We start from the raw sequence: 18,636 nt of genomic DNA on the forward strand, positions 1-18,636 counted from the left end.
GTTTTCTTCAAGCCCTATGAACCAGAGAAAGCTGCCCCGGTAAGTGAATTTCCGAATTCCCTGAGGCAAATATAATCATTTGTGGCGTATTGATTCAAACTCATGAGAAAACAAAATACATGCTCCGTCGTGTTTCCAGATCCGTCAAATAATTGAAACTTGGGTTGTTTGTACGTTACTGGCATCGACTTATCCAATAGGCCTTGAGTAAAAGGGGACTGCACAGTAAAATTTGTCATGGGCGGGGTTAGACCATAATGTTCCTCGAGATATTTAGAGATGTGTTCTTCCGTTATGGGAACTTTTTCTATTCCCTTGCTGGGTTGCCCTTCCAAGTTTTGAGTGCTTGCCTTTGGCACTTGGATAGACCCCGGCATCTCACTCAGTTGGGTGTTTGACCTGATGGATGAGAGTCGTCTCGCAAAGAGGGTCCGCTGGGTTCTGCTCTGTAGCAATAGGGGATGCTGGGGGACCCCGAAAGGGTCAGAGTCTTCATCTCCACCTTCAGGTTGCAGTTCAGATAATCTTTCCATAAGGACCAACCTTCTCTTGTCTGAGCTGGCCAACTCTTGAGCATTTGTTGTATCTCGAGTTGATGCGGGTCTGGTGATGGTTGTTCTCGTGACAGTGTATTTATCCTGTCTGCCCCGGTTGGTGTGCCTGTTGGATCTCCTCAACATGTCTGGACGCGACCCCGGGTACGCTCGATTGACTCACCCTTATTAGTAGACCTTGGCTCTGTCCTCCTGACTCTTCCGTCAGCGGCATCCCAAATTCAGGGTTTGTTTGTCGATTCACCATTTCGTTGATGCCTGATGCTGCCATTGACCCTCCCGTTTCTTTAGCAGGGGGTTCCGGGCCTGCGTTGTTTAGGTTATCTGTGGCCGAGGACTCCATCAAAATTGAAATTATATTGGTACCGAGGACTAGTCCCCCGTGAAGTCGCCAAATGTAAACACCCTTAAATTATCTTAGGGTAATGAGGAGACTAATCCCAATACACAATACAATTATCTGGAGAACCTTACTCTTTTTTGGAGAATTCCTTGTTTTTATAGGCAAAGTCCCACATGTGGATACCGTACACGTGTAACTTAATGCCTTTTCTAGTAAGTCTTCCGTTATTAGCCGTACACATGTACTATCACATCTGAGACTGTTTGAGCGCCCATCAATCATTATCTTCAGGGCAGCCTCCCTCTGGTACAACTCACAAGCGCACATGGCAATCCCGGTCTTGGCAATGATGACTTTGGCTTATATCCAGAACCTCCATTATCGTCTCTGACGACCCCGGTCTTGGCAACGATGGCTTTGGCTTATCCCCAAAGTTCTCATTATCGTCCCCGGTTCTTATTCAAATTCCCATGTTTACAAGCGTTCTCCCTCTTGACATCCACGTGATACCAATAACGAAACCCTAATCACTGAAAAGGTGAAGCAAATCTTAATCCAGTATATGCAACGTGGATAGAACCCAGACACGTAGAAGGAGAAGAGACGAAGGAGAAGAAGATTGAAAAAAGATTTAGAACTGGTTCTTTGAATTTCGTTCAAAATTTAAACCGTTGATTGAAAAACGAAGAAGACCTAATTTTAACACCGTTAGATTATAATAAAGGTCGAGTTGTCCTAAAAACTCCGACCTGGACATCCACCTCATTTTCTCTCTCCTTCCCTTGCAACGCCATGAAAACAGGTTCACTCTTCTTCTCTCTCTTTCTATCGTATGTTTTCCTCAGATTTGTTTGAAGCTGAATTGTTTATTAGGGTCTAGTGTTTTATATTCTGATTTTTAGAATCCCTCTTTTTGATGTTTGTTTTTTTTACAGTTTTAGTGTTGGTTAAGAAATTAGGGTTTTGAAATTTTCCATTTAGAGAAAGTATGAGAACCGAAATTACCATGGGCTTTTACCCTTTTATGCATAGAGAATTATGGAATTTGTTGCTTATATCAGCATTAGGAGATGTCAAGTGCTCGATTGTGAAAACCTGATGATGCCTCCTTAGGGTTCTAGTTCTTGATAATCTGAATATACAGTGTAGAGATTAGTTGGTTTCTTTTTAGAACCCTTGTTGCAATTCTATATAGGAATATGGAGGACTGTATGATAATATTTATTTGGTTATAGTCTACTGAAGAAGAATGGAGACAGTTCTGAGCTTTATCATTTCAAAGAGACTAAATCCTTTCACTGTGTTAAATGGACACTCTTTTTTTCAAGCTTTTTCCTACCATATAAGTGTGTGCTTTGTCTTGTTTAATGTCGGGCTTCAATAGTTGTCGGAACTTGGAAGAGTTTCTTGCTTTACAATGTGTGTCTCTTGAAAGTAAAGAACAAAAACATGAATATAACTGGAGACACATGATAAATAAGTTTGCTTGCATATTGTGTGGTTGATATGTTTCTTCCCTGCTTGGTTGGTTGTATGAACTTGGAGTTGCTTGTTTGTCTTGGCTCATCAGTGAATCATATAATAGAAGATATTGTGATGACAGATTTGTTTTGAGGTGTACTACTCAGTTTTATTGCTTCATAAAGAATGGGTACTGGAGAAGAAAGTACAGCAGGAAAGCCTGCTGCGCCAACTGCATCAACTCAGGTCCTTTTATCCTCTCTTCTTTTTGCCTCATTCCTTCCCTGCTAAGTTTGTGTCTCACTATGCTTGTTATGATATGCAGGAAACACCACCAACGGCCACATATCCTGATTGGACTACGCAAATGCAGGTTAGTAACTTGGTATTTCTTAAGCAGACTTGTTATTTGTTGTCTGTTTTTTTTTTGTATCCCACTGCTTGCTTATCACTTTTCAATAGGCATACTATGGTGCAGCCCCTCCGCCTCCCTTTTTCACTTCAAATGTTGCTTCCCCAACTCCTCACCCATACGTGTGGGGCGGCCAGGTATTATCTCTAACAGCTATGCTTGTGCAGTCATGAGCCATGAAATGCATTTGAGTATATATATTTCTTCATGGCATCTCAGAAAGTTTATAGTTGCTCTTCGTTGTTGCTCTTTTCAGCATTTAATGCCTCCATATGGAACTCCTATTCCATACCCCGGTTTATATCCTCATGGAGGACTTTATCCTCATCCGGGTGTACCTCCTTCGGTAATGATCTCCACCTGTTCGAATTGTTGTATCTTGCTCCTTCATCTGGTCTTCTCAAACCGACGACATTTGTACTTTCTCTTTGTTTCTTAAATCAAAGAATAATGCTGTAACAAATATGTCATGAAACATGTGGGACCTTTCAGAACCACCACCTGAGCTAAAACTGTGAAATAGTGAACCTAACCACATGGAAGTGTTCTCTACTTCTATATGTGCTCCTTCAATTTTTTCCTTTGTCCAACGTCGATAGGAGAAAACTGTCGGGTAGATTCAAGTTTAATCATAAGTTACCACACTTTTTATTTGTTCTATAGGCTCCGGATGCAGTTAAAGAAATAGAAGGGAAGGGCCCTGACCGAAAAGAACGGGGTTCAACAAAGAAGTCCAAAGGAAATTCAGGAAATGCAGGTCTCGTAGTCGGAAAGTCTGGAGAAAGCGCAAAGTTGACTTCAGGCTCAGGAAATGATGGTGCCTCACAAAGGTGATTCTTGAATTCTCTCGTTATTAAGTTAAGGTTAAATGGCAGTACGTCGTCTTTAATATTTTTAATTTCAGTTCAGCCTTTACTGTTGACCTCTTTCCTATTGGTTGTATAACTGTTAATTTGTTTCATATAGTGCTGACAGTGGGAGTGAGGGCGTATCACAGTCAAGTGACGAGAACACTAATCAAAGAGTATGTACTTGTCTTGTATTATCTTATAGCTTTGTGATTAGAAAGTTACGGAGGGACCAAGGAAGAATTTTAAAAGTTCTGTTTTGGCCTGCAGAACCAACAGAGTTCATGGCCTCTGTCCAGTTCCTCTGAAATTAAATTTTTTGTTACATACTGGATTTTTTGTTAGATTTGTTAGATACTGGAGTTGATTGAGCATTGAGGTTCAGATGTAATCTACTCGAAAATCTTTTCATTCGTTAAGAAACACTTCACTGTGATGAAATGTTAACACGATATACGTTTCTATTCTTAATTTTTTTTTCCCAGGAAGTTTCTGGGACTAAGAAAAAAGGCTTTAACCAGATGCTCGCGGAAGGTAGTGTTGGTCATTTTAGAAGCATCCAAAAGTCTTGTATTTTAACGTAAAAGGTATGTGCTGAATTCTAGAACCCTTCCAGGAGCAAATGCACAGAACAACGTTACTGTTGGATACAGTGGTGCAGTCGTTCCAGCTACAGTTCCTGGGAACCCAGTAGGAACTATTCCAGGGACTAATTTGAACATGGGAATGGACCTTTGGAATACGTCTCCTGTTGGAACTATACCTCTTAGAGCGGCCACAGTTCCGCCGAAAATGGTTGGGCGTGAAGGAGTTCCAGCTGACCATGTATGGGTTCAGGTATGCAGTATAGAAGATATAATTGTCAGATTGCTGGCAATGTGATGTTCTTCTATATTGTTTTTGTTTATCTTTAAGGGTGGTTCCACTAGGGAAAGCTGTCTTTTATGCTATAACCTGTAGCTGTAGAGAAAATATGATGATTACTGACTGTCAATTCTCTAGCAGGATGAACGTGAACTAAAAAGGCAGAAAAGGAAGCAGTCTAATCGGGAGTCAGCCAGGAGGTCAAGGTTGCGCAAGCAGGTATGTGCATGAACATTCTTGTTTTGCTCTGTATACTACAATGACAGTATTTTCGGATACTTGCTTTTGGAATGACATGAACATTTTGCTTTGGCATATTCTTCTCACCAGGCTGAATGCGAAGACTTACAATCCAAGGTTGAGATTTTGAACAATGAAAACCATAGCCTCAGTGACGAGCTGCAGAGGCTGTCCGAGGAATGCGAGAAGCTCACAACTGAAAATAAGACTTTAATGGTCACTATTTAACAACTTCCTTTTTTTTCCCCATCATCTTTATGATGAACATCGGTTCAGGGTTCATAATTAGTTTAAGTTTCTTATCAGGGGATGTAATTTGATGAAACAGGAAGAGCTGAACCAGCTATATGGACCAGATGCCGTAGCAGCCCTCCAAGGCGTCAGGACTAACATGTTAGTCCAATCAGTCCATGGTGATGGCAAAGGACAAGATGCATCGATACAAAGCAACAACTTGGTGTCGGGTCACCCAAATGGAAGTTTATATAACTCTAATAGCACTGAGCTCGGGTCTAATTGAGCAACCGTTTCGGTTTGCTCCTTTTCCATTTTTCGTACTAATTTGGAGCTTTAACCATTGTCCTTTTTTGTTAACCGGGTGACATGTATTTATGGATTATGTTATTGTGGAGTGTGTTTTTGAGTTTCTGTACGATATGTAGGATGCTAAGTTTTAGGTGATTATTTGAATTTGGGTATAGACTTTGTTAACGTTTCTTTATGTTAGTTGATGATAATGTGGAGCTGAGGCAAGATTAGGCGATTATTGAATTTGGTTATAAGATTATTAACGTGCTTTTATCTTGATGTTGAGTGTCACTGTGGGTTATTTTGATTCTCATTTCATTTCATTGCACTTCTCATTTCTTTGTTCCAATTCAAAGGAACAGGATACCCTAAACTAGCAATTTACCGGTTTGAGCCGCTGTGGATGCCATTGTGGCTTCTTGGTTTTATTTAATGCGACATTACGTTGCAGTTTGTTTAGCTCGTAATTGAATGTGGTTTCAAATGAAGAGATACTGGGAGCTTTTATTTTCCCAGGTTATAGCGCGGACATGACTTAGCTGAACATGAAGCCATTTGGCCGCTACTCACACCTTTTTGTGAAGTGATTGTTATAAGGGCAACGTTATATTGGTCAACTTCAAACATTGCATGAAGTCTAAGAAAAGCAGGGTTCTCTAAGATGCATGAAGTCGACCATTATATACTTGAATCCTATCTTTGTAAGCTTGTCAATATCCACCAGCTTAGTCTCGACACAAGATTTGGAAATGGTGGGATCTGCTTGAAGAGACAATACTAAGCTTCAAAACAGGCAGGCTAACAGAAAGCTTGATGGTGCGTTAGAGGTTAAATCCGGAGCTCCAGCTTTGGGTAACCATGGCTGTGTAACAAATTTCAACAGTCTGAAAAAAAAAAAAAAGTGGGGCCAGTATAGGCACATACTAAGCTTCGACCAAGGATGTCCTCCAAGTGCAAACTTGTCAGAGTGAAACCACCTCTATCGACGATATTTGTCTTTATTTCACCGCATGAATCCAAGTGGGTGTGCGCTGTATTGCATGGTATGCTTATCTTTCTCTCTTTTTCCGTTGCCGAGAGCTGACACGGATATATAACATGAGACGTAGTAGTTAATTACTTGAACGTGTCTTGCATGAAGACACCTACGCTAGCTTAGCCATCTTATGCGATACTTTTATATTAATAGTTGAAGGTAACGCGTGACATGCAACAGTGAAGAAAATGTTAAGAAATTCATCCCCATTTTGGTTTGCTCTCTTAATTTGGTCATTCCTTGCAATTAATCTTTGTACTTCGTCTAATGTTATATCGGCTTTGAAGTTTTCAAAGGATGTATCATCTGATCATGATAGGAGATTTCATTTGGTTACGAAAGAAGAAAGAGGCACAATAGCGGAGACTGAGGATGGAGTAATTTCATCTGTTCGAATCAGTGATGGTTTTAACGGAACTTATCACCTCCAGTTTATTACCTTGGAACCAAACTCTCTCTTTCTCCCTGTACTTTTGCATGCAGATATGGTGTTCTATGTACACTCAGGTGCATCTCTCTCTCTCTCTCAGAGAGACAAAAACACTCGTTTTAACTTCTTGAAAGCATAACGAGATTGCGAGAATCTCTTAATTTATGTTGATCTTCTGTGTAAATAGGATTTGTTGTTTATTTCATTTGGTCTTTAGGGAGTGGGAGTATGAGATGGATTGATGAAGAAAACAAGAAAAATCATATAGATGTTGAAAAAGGTGATATATACAGGTTTCCTTCGGGGTCGGTCTTCTACATGAGAAGCAACTTAGAATCAACAAGGGAAAAGCTAAGGATTTACTCCATCTTCACTGATTCAAACATTGAAAATCCTCAGGTACGTATGACCCCCCGATCTCTCTCTCTGCCCCATGATGGTTCTAACTTGATTATTCTTATTAGACGCAGAGCTTGTATATTGGAGCATACTCAACTATTAATGATCTAGTCCGTGGGTTCGAAAACAAAGTCCTGCAAACAGCTTTTAATGTAAGAGGTTCAGACTCATTATCTAAACGAGACAGTACTGTATGTATTTTGTTTCGCAGTATGAAACTTATTGGTGTCATTTATAGAGTGAAATCTGATATGATTGAGTTCCGTTGAAAAGGTTCCTGAAGAAGTTCTGGACGAGATTACAAAGGCTAGTAAGCCTCCAGCAATTGTACATTTAACAACCTCCACCAAAGACAAACATTCTGAAGACGAGCTTGATTGGAGATCAGGAATTATTGAAAGTTTAGTCAAAAGAGGTAGCAGTAGTAGTAGTAGTTCATCAGGAGATGATTATTCTAACGGGAAAAAGAAGAAGAAAACCAAAACCGTCAATCTTTTTAAAAGGAAACCAGATTTTTCAAATTGCAATGGATGGAGTGTTGCTCTGACCAACAAAGATGTCAGTGCACTAAAAGATTCATGGTGAACCTTACTAAGGTCAGTTCTCCATTTGCTTGGCTCCCTCTTTCCCACTCTCTCTCTATACACACTGATCATCACTTCTGTTTTGTTGGCAGGGTTCAATGACGGATCCACACTGGAATCCAAGAGCTAGTGAGATAGCAATAGTTACACATGGACAAGGTATGATAACTGTGGTCTGTCCTAGTAATGCAAATGAATCGGGGTGCAAAAACATGAGGTTTAAGGTTAAGGAAGGAGATGTTTTTACTGTTCCAAGATTCCATCCGATGGCTCAGATGGCATACAACAATGATTCATTGGTTTTCATGGGATTCAATACAAATGCAAGGCAAAACCATCCACAATTCTTAGCTGGAAAAAGCTCAGTTTTCCGAACTCTGAATAAAGATATATTGGCTATGTCTTTCAATGTTCCGAATACAACGATGGAGCAGTTGTTGGGTTCTCAGGTCGAGTCGATTATACTAGAGTGTGTCTCATGCGCTGAGGAAGAGGAGGACCGGATGAGGGAGGAAGAACAGAGGGAAAGACGCGAGGAAGAAGCAAGGGAGAGAGAAAAAGAGGAAGCAAAGAGACAAGAGGAAGAGGAGAAGGCTAGGGTGAGGCAAGAAGAAGAGGAAAGGAGAAGGGAAGAAGAGGAAACTAGACGAAGACGAGAAGAAGCGAGGAGGGAGGAAGAATAAGCGAGGAGACGAGAGGAGGAGAGGCAGGCAGAGGAGGCAAGAAGAAAGGAAGAACAGCAGAGAAAACAAGAAGAGGAAGCTAAAAGAAGACAAGAAGAAGCGAGGAGGGAGGAAGAAGAAGCCAAGAGGGAAGAGGAAAAGAGGCAAGAGAGGGAGAGGAAGCAAAGAGAAGAACAGGAAAGACAAGAAAAAGAGGCTCAGCAACAAGAAGAGGAAGCTCAAAGAAGGCGAGAAGTAGAAGAAGCGCAAAGAAGACGACAAGAAGAGGAAGCCAGAAGAGCACAGAAGGCTCAAAGACGGAAAGAAGAGGAGGCCAGAAGAGAAGAGACGGCAGCTCGAAGACGGCAAAAAGAAGAGGCCAGGAGAGCAGAGGAGGAGGAGGCTCAAAGGCAGGAAAGGCAAGAAGAAGCAGAAAGTAGAAGAAAGAAGGGAGAGAGACAACAAACGGAAAGAGAAGAAGAGGCCAGAAGAGCTGAAATAGAGAGACAACAAAGGGAAAGAGAGATAGAAGAGGCAAAAAGAACCGAAGAGGAGAGACAACAGAGGGAGAGAGGAAGAGAAGAGGCTAGACAAGAGAGACAGCAAACTGAAAGAGAAGAAGAGGAGGCCAGAAGAGCTGAAGTAGCGAGACAACAAAAGGAAAGAGAGATGGAAGATGCAAAAAGAGCCGGGCAAGAGAGACAACAAAGGGAGAGAGAAAGAGAAGAGGCTAGACAAGAGGAAGAAGAGAGGAGAGGTGGCTGTGGAGAAGAGACCAGAAGGGTTCTAAATCTACGAATATAGGCTGAGGTTCATTAAATGTGGCCTTCAGGCCCTTCACACACAAATGAGATCAGTGTACTTCACCACCTGCTGATTTGCTGCACTAAATGGCCAAATCTGTTGGATGTTGGATGTTCTATTATTTGGTATCAGCTAGACTGCAGTACTTGTGTTAATCATCCTCAATGTAAGTTTTTGTTCAGTGTATGATCCTTCATCCTCAATGTAAGTTTTTGTTCAGTGTATGATCCTTTAAAAACGAATAAAGATTGATCCCGTACCAGTTGTAAAATCCAGAGTACTTCATATGATAGGTGTTCTCAAACTTGTATCATGGCAAGGGCTGGAGAGAAGTTGGTGCTATACCTAATGTACAATTTGGAGAAGGGCTGGGACAGAAGTTACACCTTAGTTCAATCCCTTGGTCTCTACATGTTGGGTCTAAGAACTATGGCCGAAATCTATTTAAAAATATCTTTCACCAAAATGCACTTGTGATGGCCAAGGAAAAGAACACTGAACACCTGGTTAAATTGTACCGGGACAATGGGACGAAAGATTACCCTATCCAGATAAAACACTACAAACTTGTAGCATCAGGACTAAGAACAGAAACACATAACAAATAAATAAATAAATGAGGTTTGAAGTTTTCATACATTTATTGTTGTAGAGTTGGCGATATAGGAGACAACGACAGTGACATCGTCAAGCTTGCCACCATAATACTGAAATCCCGCTTCTCGTGCAGCTTTAGAAAATGGTGATGTTCGTTTTTCGTCAAGCGCTCTCTGCCTTGCTAGTGCTGCAATCTTCTCTGCAGCTCCTTGAGGCTCCAACCCAGCCCTAACAGCCTGAACAATAATATCTGTGATTTCACCGTTGAACAGGTTATCGAATAGTCCGTCTGTTCCAGCAACAATGACATCCCCGGGTGCAACAAGTACCGTCAATACCTGGTTCATTGATCCAAAAAAAAGAGTATTAGAGAAAATATACTGTAGAGTTGAAAAACTAATCTCTATTTACTCTCTCATGGTCGTTGAAGACTTGGTATGTTTCATGTTTATCCACCATTTAAGTAAAAACTAGTCACCATGATCTAATACCTGACCACTGCTTGGAAGATCACCATTTCTTCCACACTCTAGTTGATAAGGGAAATTGAAACCATGCTGTTGCACAGGGGAACGGTAGACCGTGGACCCATCTCTTACCACTATAAAACCACTGTCACCTAAATTGATGGCATGGATACCCTGCGGTAAGAAGATTTAGAACTGTATTATGTTAAGTGCTACAGATAGCAAACCACACAAGATAGAATAAGTCAATACATATCGGGTTAATTATTAAAACTACACAAGCTGTGGATCAAGTCATTCCACATCAAGAATCAGAAATGAGAAGACCGGAATAAATTCAAGGTGAAGACTGATGACTGAAATTAATTAGGCAATGGTTGATGCACCTTCAGTAACTTAGGATAAAAATTAAAAACAAATTAATCTTCTGCACATCACAATTTAAAGAGCAAAAAGCTACTAAAAGTTGAAGGGCTAGGGAAGGACGTCTTAAATGGGCTCAAATAGGGAATCTGGGAGGATAACAGGTACCACCTCAAAAGACTTATTGCTTCCTTGACCTCTCTTGATGGAAGTTGGTTAGAACGTCATGCCACCGACAGAAAGATACCAACTCAAAGAAATCTGGCTGGATTGTACCATGTAGTGAGAAAAAACATATAATGTAGCCGAAGTTTAAAGTGTCACGCGACTTAAAGAGTGATGTGCAGCAGTCATACCATCAAGTATGTTACAGAACTAAGTTTAAAGAGTCATGACTTAATTTTGATTTTTCTTTCCTAGCTAGATGCGTAGCATGACATATTTTACGGGTCAGGCAGAAATTGGGACGCATAAATATTTGGTCAATCATGTTGAACTTGTCCTGAACGACCCTAAAGATAAAGTATCTGATTGAAAATATAAATAACAAATGGAAACCTCATCTGTCAATGCTATAATGCACGCTGTTGATGATCCTTGCGCTTTCGTGCTTGAATGGGCTTTCTCTAAAACCCTTGCTGGGTCAATCGAACCTTTAGGTTCGTTCACAATTGCAATTACTGAGTTAGACATGAGCTCTTGGGCATACAGTCCTGCATTAATACCAACTTCAGCCCAGCCACCAACACCATCTGCTACCCCAGTAGCTTGCTCGTCAATGCATATAAAATGTGCATCCTCGCCTCCGGTATCTACTTTATCAGGGTGGGGTAAGTAACATGATCCTGAAACCAACTTCAAGGTCTTGTCACCCAAACTCTTCCTGCAGTCAACAGAGAGCAAAACAAACTCAATTTCAATTGGATGCTAAATCAAAGGTTACAAGAATGTTTATAGGCCATCATAGAACAAGCATAGATGATTTGCCAGAAAACAACTTAATATAAATGGTAAAGGTGGAGGTGCATACTGGTCACATGAAACAGTGGGAGTTACAGGCTGTTGATCACATCCTGAACCATGAACAGATGAATCGGGAGAAGCACCAACTGAGACAAATGCAGCCGATGAGGTATGTAAATGTCTGCATCCTAGTCCTATTAACGGATTGTAGTCGCAACTCTTTCTCATTGCATCAAACATGAAATACCCACAATGCAGATTATCATTCGAGGGTTTTCTATTCTTCAAGCTCATGCTTGCTCTACTACCACTGTAGAGACTTCTTTTATTAAAGGAAAAACAAACTTGTTTTGCCGAGTTTGATACATGACCATTCTTCAAAGTAAAGCCATCTAAGCAACAATCACTCAACAAAGCTTTGGAACCACTAGCAGCAGCAGCCATTGGTACCTCCTGGAAGGGTGAGTTAGATAGCAATCGATCAATGTTATATTTGCCTAACTGATAAGATGATCCAGAAGTAGAAAACGAACGAGAAACAAAAAAGTCCCTCCACTCATGAACTATGACAGAACCTGATTTTGTAATTGAAGAAGTTGAACTAGACCTTAGAAACGACTGAATATCACCTACACTTGAAATCAACCGAGAAACTCCAGACAACGATTTCCCACCTAGTTGACCCGGATTAAACGATCCCAACTTGAGAGCAGGATTCAATCGAGATAAATAAGATGACATTGAGGTTGGATATACACACTAGTTTGGTTGAGTTTGAAGCTTATAAGTTATAACCCAAAATTTAGTAAAACCCTACAACTAAAAATTTCAATCCTAATAACTCAGAACTATACAAAATTCAAAAGAGAACCCTAAAATACTGAAACAAGGGTATCAATTTTGCGCACCTTCTTGATATGTTTATCGTTTATCAGCTTGCTGAAACCCTAATTTTGAAGCCAGTGATAGCCTGATTACAGAGGTTGCTCGAATTTGTCCGTGCCAGTACAAGTTCCCGCGAGCTTCACAGAACGATCTGAGATTTGCTAATTTGCGCCTGAGGTTTATCGCAAGCCCTTCGGGGCTCGTAGTACCGTGTAAGAGCATCTCTAATAGTAGGTCCACGTGGAAAATATATTTGTTAGTTTTTTTCTTTTTTTTTTTAATTTATTTATATATGGAAAAAGGTAACACCTAATTTCATTGATATGAAATTTTGCTTACATTGATCAATTACATTTGAAAACGGAGAAAAACAATTCCTACAAAATTTACATATTTCCATTTGTTCAAATACGAGATCCCTTCGTACTCTCACATTTTCGGAGACATTTTTCCTAATAAAACTTAAATGGTACTTCTTCCGTTCTTTTTTAATAGGCTGGTTTCTATAAATAAATGTTTCAAAGAAAATAGACTGGTTTTCTAATTGGGAAAGTCAAATGTTACTTTATTTTTTGGGACCACTTTTCTCTTAACTTTTTTTAATGACAAGTGTCATGAGGACCATTTCACTTCACTTTTTATATTGACAAGTGCCATGAGGACCACTTTCAATGATTAGTTCTCTTAATTTCCTTAAATTTCTCTAAAAACAAAACCAGCCTATTAAAAAAAACGGAAGGAGTAATATTTTTGGAACTAATATTTTGACGATATGTTCGTCTTAGAGCGTCCACAACGGACGAGTAAAAGTTGGAGTAACCCTGTATTTAATCGAATAAGCAATCGCAATGGACATAAGTAAAACTGTATTTGGTTGATTTTTTTAGGATCTGAGAGTAAATTCGGTCGAAAAATTGGAGTAAACTGAATATAGTCGAGCAAAAATAAAAAGTACGTCTGGTATCGAGCGCAAATATAATCTACGCTTGAAAGGTGGCGCAACTTAAAAGTTTGTTCCATGGACAAGCGTAGCTTTAAAGCTCGCTCTAGACAAGCGCAACTTAAATGTTCGCCCCATCAAGTGCAACTTAAATCTTCGCCCCATGTGGGACGAACTAATTATTAAATGCTTGTGGGGCGAGCTAATTATTAAACGCCCGTGGGGTGCAACTTAAATCTCCGCTCGTCTGTGGGGCGATCACCAGCACGTTTGTCCCATTTGGAGCGTAATTTCTATATTTGTCCCATGTCAAATGCAATTTTAATTTACGCCCCATTCAGGCATCTATTTTATGTCCGTCTGTCAATGGCACGGAGATTAAATGTGCGCTCAGTTTCTCGTGGATCGTAAAACTGTGTCTGATTATAATTTTGCTCCACACTGTTGCGTTGAAACACCCCCAAACACAAAACCTTTTAGTTTTTGGTTTGGTTTTTGGTTTTAGTATGGTCGTTCCATTGTGGACGCTCGTAAAGCTTTACATACTAACAAAAAATGAGCATATTCTGAAACGTATAGCTCCACCATCAAGTACTTTGAAAATTAACTGTAAAAAATCAACGAATTTTCAACCATTAAAATTAAGATTGGTAGATGGTGAGGTTTGATATTTCTGAATGTGTTCATTTTTTGTGGGTATCTAGTGTTTGTAAGACGAGCATATTCCTAAAATATTACCTTCGGATACATCACCGTTAAGTATTAAAAGAAAAAATATCCCGCAAAGTGTGTGATAGTGTGTAAATAAGAGTGTGAGGAGATCCTTTCTTCAAATATAGGCCTAAATAAAACTGTTTTTCTAAAACTCATCTCCAATAGTCAAGGTTGTGCTATGTATCTTAGATTTAAATAAGCATAAAAATATCTTTTTTTAGCATGATTTTCTATATTAAATATTTTTTTTTTGAATAAAATTAATGACATGGAATTAGTTAGGGTTCATTCCGACGGTGTAGTTAAGACTTTCTTTAACACCTTTATTTTTAGTATTTCATCCTTCTTAATTTGTAGATACTAACTATTGGAGATGCATTTATACCAACTGAGAGTCTAATATCCTATGTGTCGTTCCAAACAAATATTTTCACCCTCTATTGGAGATGCTCTAATTGGCCTAATTTTTATACAAATCGTTTGTACACTAGTAGGGGTGAGCATGGTCCGTTATGGGCCGGTTTTCACCTCATCCACATCCAATCTAATTCATTACCGATTTCTAATTTAGCATCCGGATGCAATCCAATACGTAACAAATTTGCATCCAGTGGATGCACGGATGGACGGATAAAATCCAATGAGTTTTGTTTTAATTAAAATTTATAATAAAAAAAATAAAGCCAACATAAATGAGTTCTTATAAAACCCCACACATCCTATGTATATAAATATAAAAGTGCCATGGACAACTACCCAAACAAACACCTTAAGAATTCCTAAATTATCCATATATAAAATGTTCAATTCTTCCCGTTGTAGGAAAATTCTTGTGAGCACACCTCAATCAATATACTGCAATTGTCTATTAAGTAGGAATGCATATGTACTTTTAACAGTCTATAGATTGTTCTTAGTAACTTTCTACCGGATTTTATCATTACCATGTATAGTAGGTTTAGTGCTGCAAATCTGTTGGACAATAATATCATTAAATAAGCAATTTAACATATTGTTCCATTGTTTAGTGTCATAGTCTATGAGCTTGTTAGAGCATTGCTCGGTCGAACTCACAAGTGTTGTTATCTCAAGCTTGTTGTCAAATTAGTTGTCAAAACTATATCTTGGTTTATAGTCTACAATTAGCTAAGTCTCGGATTCAGATAGAAATGTAGTTGAGAAACAGTAGATTACGGAAGTCATCATTGTGTTCTACCGTTTGAAGGCGAAGATCAACTGAAGCTATTGGAGAACTTCATCAACAAAAGGTAAGTGAAGACTGGACCACCTATTTCTCAAGTTATATTCACTTTTCTATCATTTAAGACGATGTCACATAACTAATTAGACTATCATGCATAGACAAGAATTTCGAATCGAGAACTAATTACCAAGTTAGGGGACTTCTCGAAATATAATGACTAAGCATAATGAACATCTGTTCACACTTGATGAATTTCGGTTAAAGACAATTTATTGTTCGGAATCAAAATTATGGTTCAAGATTCATCATTCGAAATAACCTGGAACAGTAATATATGTCATTGATGTTATTTTGGAATGTTTCGAATCGATTTAGAGAGAAATATAGAACTATTATAGATTCAGATACAAGACAGTGTTATCAATCTTAGAAACTGGGAAAACTGTTATAAGTCTGAACTCGTAATACATGTACTTGTATATGTCGCGGAGTAGCTATATATCTAATTGCAGATTTGTGGTACGCTTATTCTTATGCACACCATGAAAAAATATGTTCAACTCGTGAATCGGATCGGTACGCATACTCGTATACAAACCATTTAGGAATTGTGGTCACGAAACCGGGTTAGTATCCAAAACGGTACACTACCAAAATAGTCATGTGTTCTCGAACTCGGTTGTGTATCCAAACCGGTACACGTACCAAAATAGTTATATGGGCGGAACCGATCATAGTCTTAAGGTTTCCAAACCGGTACGCATACCTAAATATTTTTGTTAACTCCGGAACTTGGTTTAGATTGTTAGATTACAAACCGGTACACGTACTGTGACTGAACCAACTCACGAACGGCAATGGTATTTTTACTTTGTACACATACTAACCATGTCGATTATTTTCAAGTGCGATTAAATTAATTCTTAGAGATAATTATCATTTGATCAATTCTCTAAAAACACTAGACTTATTTGATCACATGATTGTGACTCAAGATTAATGTCTTAGGTGTTCATGAAAATGAGTATTAAGTTTTTATGTTCAAATCGGCTAGTTTTCGGCTAACCATGTTGAACATAGTCCTTATACACGGTTCGGCTACGATTTCACCTAACCAGAGTGTATATCTTGTTTATGTAAATCAGATTCAAATATTCATCTAACGGTGGATATTGATTGTTTGGTTCCAAAGCTATCTTAGCTTATACCTAAAGCAACCCATGTTTTGAATATCTATAAAAGGGGAACATCAAGCAACTGGGATCTTTGAATCCCAACATTAATTTGGTATGTCCTAGTTGTTACTAGAGTCGTCATCTTCCTAACCATTTTAGGGTTTAGCGACTACAAAGACTTCATAGGGATTCGTAAAGCCAGGTCCAGTTATCTTCTCTTAATAACTCGAGTATCCTGATATTGATAGATTGTTGAGATGCTCACTCAATCAAGATAGATAGAAATCATCAAAGCTCTCTTCATCTCAAACTTTGTTGATTCCACAAGTTTTATACTTGTGAGGTGAATAATATTCTAGGATGCACTTTCGGGTTGCATAAGTCCGGATTTCGAGGTTAGCTAAACGTTGTCTATTGCTATCGATTTCCATCACCTTTGATCAAACTATTTGATTGTAAAAGGAAACAATATATATGCTTAATATGTGGGAGGCGGATTTGGTTTAAAGTCTTCAATTGAGTTGAAGCAACTCTTAGTTCGTGTGAGGTCAGCTAAGGGAATCAATTGCGCAGAGTCCTACTGGAATTCAAGAGGCGTAAGGAGTGCGACTGTACCTTAATCAGTGGGATACTTTTTAGGGGTCAACTGCATTCCAGTCCGAAGTTAATTGGTAGGCTAGTGTCTGTAGTGGCTTAATACAGTTTGGTGTTCAATTTGGACTAGGTCCCGGGGGTTTTCTGCATTTGCAGTTTCCTCGTTAACAAAACTTTTGGTGTCCGTGTTATTTCTTTTTCCGCATTATATTATTTATCTTTATAATTGAATATCACAGATTGTCGAGTAAGAACTCTACTCCACGTAGCGATATCGAATCTAAAGAAACAACGGTGAATACACTCTCTATATAAAGCGATGAGTTGGTAAAAGTAAGAACACTGATGTTCATGATATGCTAACAAAATTGCAGTCAGAAACTGATAAACAAAGTACTATTACTTTGATAAGAGGTGATCAGTTAAAATTCTCTGACCAAGAAAAAACTGTGTCTCCAAGGACGAAATGTTATTAACAAGACAATTATGATAAAACTGCCTATTCTGATTTCATTGAAACTCAGAAAGTGTGCTATTATTGCAACACTAAAGGACATGTTCAAAGAAAGTGTAAACTGAGGTTGAAAAACTATCAGTTTGACCGTCTTCAAGACACCTTGAATTTACATCTGAAGGGTGTAACTGATATTCAGATGTCTAAACCTCTTGACGTGAAATAACATTCAAGCAAATATGCTTCTAGAAATGTTAGTACTTCATGGTCCACGAATATTCGAACAAGTCAAAAGAGTAGTATGCAGAATCGGTTTAAAAAGATTATGGTGACACCGTCACAAATATGGGTTCGAAAGAATTCATATACACCTCCTAAAAGGGTTGAAAATTTTGAAACATCTCAACAAGCTAACATGAATTTGATCATTACACGATATAAGGATTTTATTGATAAATTGTATGTATCAAGGCAAGCGATCTCAGGTAAGAGTTTCAATCATGTTTTTTATTTTGATGACAATAATTTCTATGATCATTTTTCACGGTTCAAAAGTAGAACAAAAGTAAATAGCAGCATGATTCCTGGGGTGAGCGTACGATTCACCCTTGTGCAAACTAGGTGCAAGTATTGGAACATTATCCATGAAAACCCTGCTGGATAAGGATTACTGCGTGACATGTGTACTATTTATCTCAAGTAGTACTTGAATATGATGAGCAATAATCTTTTTCGTAATGAAACTGATGTGATTTCAAATTGAGTTGTAGTAATAGGTTCGTTGAGACTTGTGAAAGCAATAGATTTTAGATTTAATTTTTAGGACTAAAAATATAGCAAACTTAAATAAAAGTGATATGAAAAATATGGAGAAGACTGGGGCTATGGAATCCATTATTTACCAATATCATTCTCTAATTATAATCATGCAAATCATGCATTCAAATTGATTTTTAATATTGCAATAGTTGACTTTTTAGAAATAACAATTGTAGATCGAAAGTATGGGACATCAAAACCCTAGGCTAGCATGCTCCATCAATTGAAATGACAATTGTTTAACAAAACCATTTTATCAATTTATTTATCTAGGCAAATAATCATATAATAATTGC

General features: G+C 38.6%; 2 protein-coding genes and 1 pseudogene across 6 annotated transcripts; 2 read left to right on the plus strand and 1 right to left on the minus strand.

Moving 5' to 3' along the window:
• The first annotated feature begins 1,321 nt into the window (after positions 1-1,321).
• On the plus strand, positions 1,322-5,535 carry LOC113330625 (G-box-binding factor 1-like). 5 transcript variants are annotated; one of them, XM_026577443.1, is made up of 12 exons: positions 1,322-1,699; positions 2,501-2,604; positions 2,684-2,731; positions 2,821-2,907; positions 3,027-3,116; positions 3,434-3,600; positions 3,737-3,794; positions 4,104-4,152; positions 4,235-4,443; positions 4,621-4,701; positions 4,813-4,938; positions 5,051-5,535. In XM_026577443.1, exons 2-12 carry the CDS (start codon positions 2,545-2,547, stop codon positions 5,240-5,242), a joined length of 1,167 nt encoding a protein of 388 aa, XP_026433228.1. In that variant the 5' UTR covers positions 1,322-1,699; positions 2,501-2,544; the 3' UTR covers positions 5,243-5,535. The 5 variants fall into 5 exon arrangements, with proteins under 5 accessions (XP_026433228.1, XP_026433225.1, XP_026433229.1 ...); XM_026577440.1 differs by having other exon boundaries at positions 1,323-1,699; positions 4,235-4,455; XM_026577444.1 differs by having other exon boundaries at positions 1,323-1,699; positions 4,624-4,701.
• A 939-nt stretch (positions 5,536-6,474) lies between these two features.
• On the plus strand, positions 6,475-9,165 carry LOC113330459 (annotated as a pseudogene).
• Positions 9,166-9,642: 477 nt separating this feature from the next.
• Positions 9,643-12,655, minus strand: LOC113330660 (probable protein phosphatase 2C 55). Its single transcript, XM_026577481.1, has 5 exons — positions 12,464-12,655; positions 11,623-12,008; positions 11,151-11,475; positions 10,254-10,403; positions 9,643-10,100 (listed from the first exon to the last, which is right to left on the minus strand). Exons 2-5 carry the CDS (start codon positions 11,997-11,999, stop codon positions 9,798-9,800), a joined length of 1,155 nt encoding a protein of 384 aa, XP_026433266.1. The 5' UTR covers positions 12,000-12,008; positions 12,464-12,655; the 3' UTR covers positions 9,643-9,797.
• Positions 12,656-18,636: the final 5,981 nt, after the last annotated feature.

This window comes from Papaver somniferum, unplaced genomic scaffold, assembly GCF_003573695.1.
Source record: "Papaver somniferum cultivar HN1 unplaced genomic scaffold, ASM357369v1 unplaced-scaffold_118, whole genome shotgun sequence".
NCBI lineage: Eukaryota > Viridiplantae > Streptophyta > Magnoliopsida > Ranunculales > Papaveraceae > Papaver > Papaver somniferum.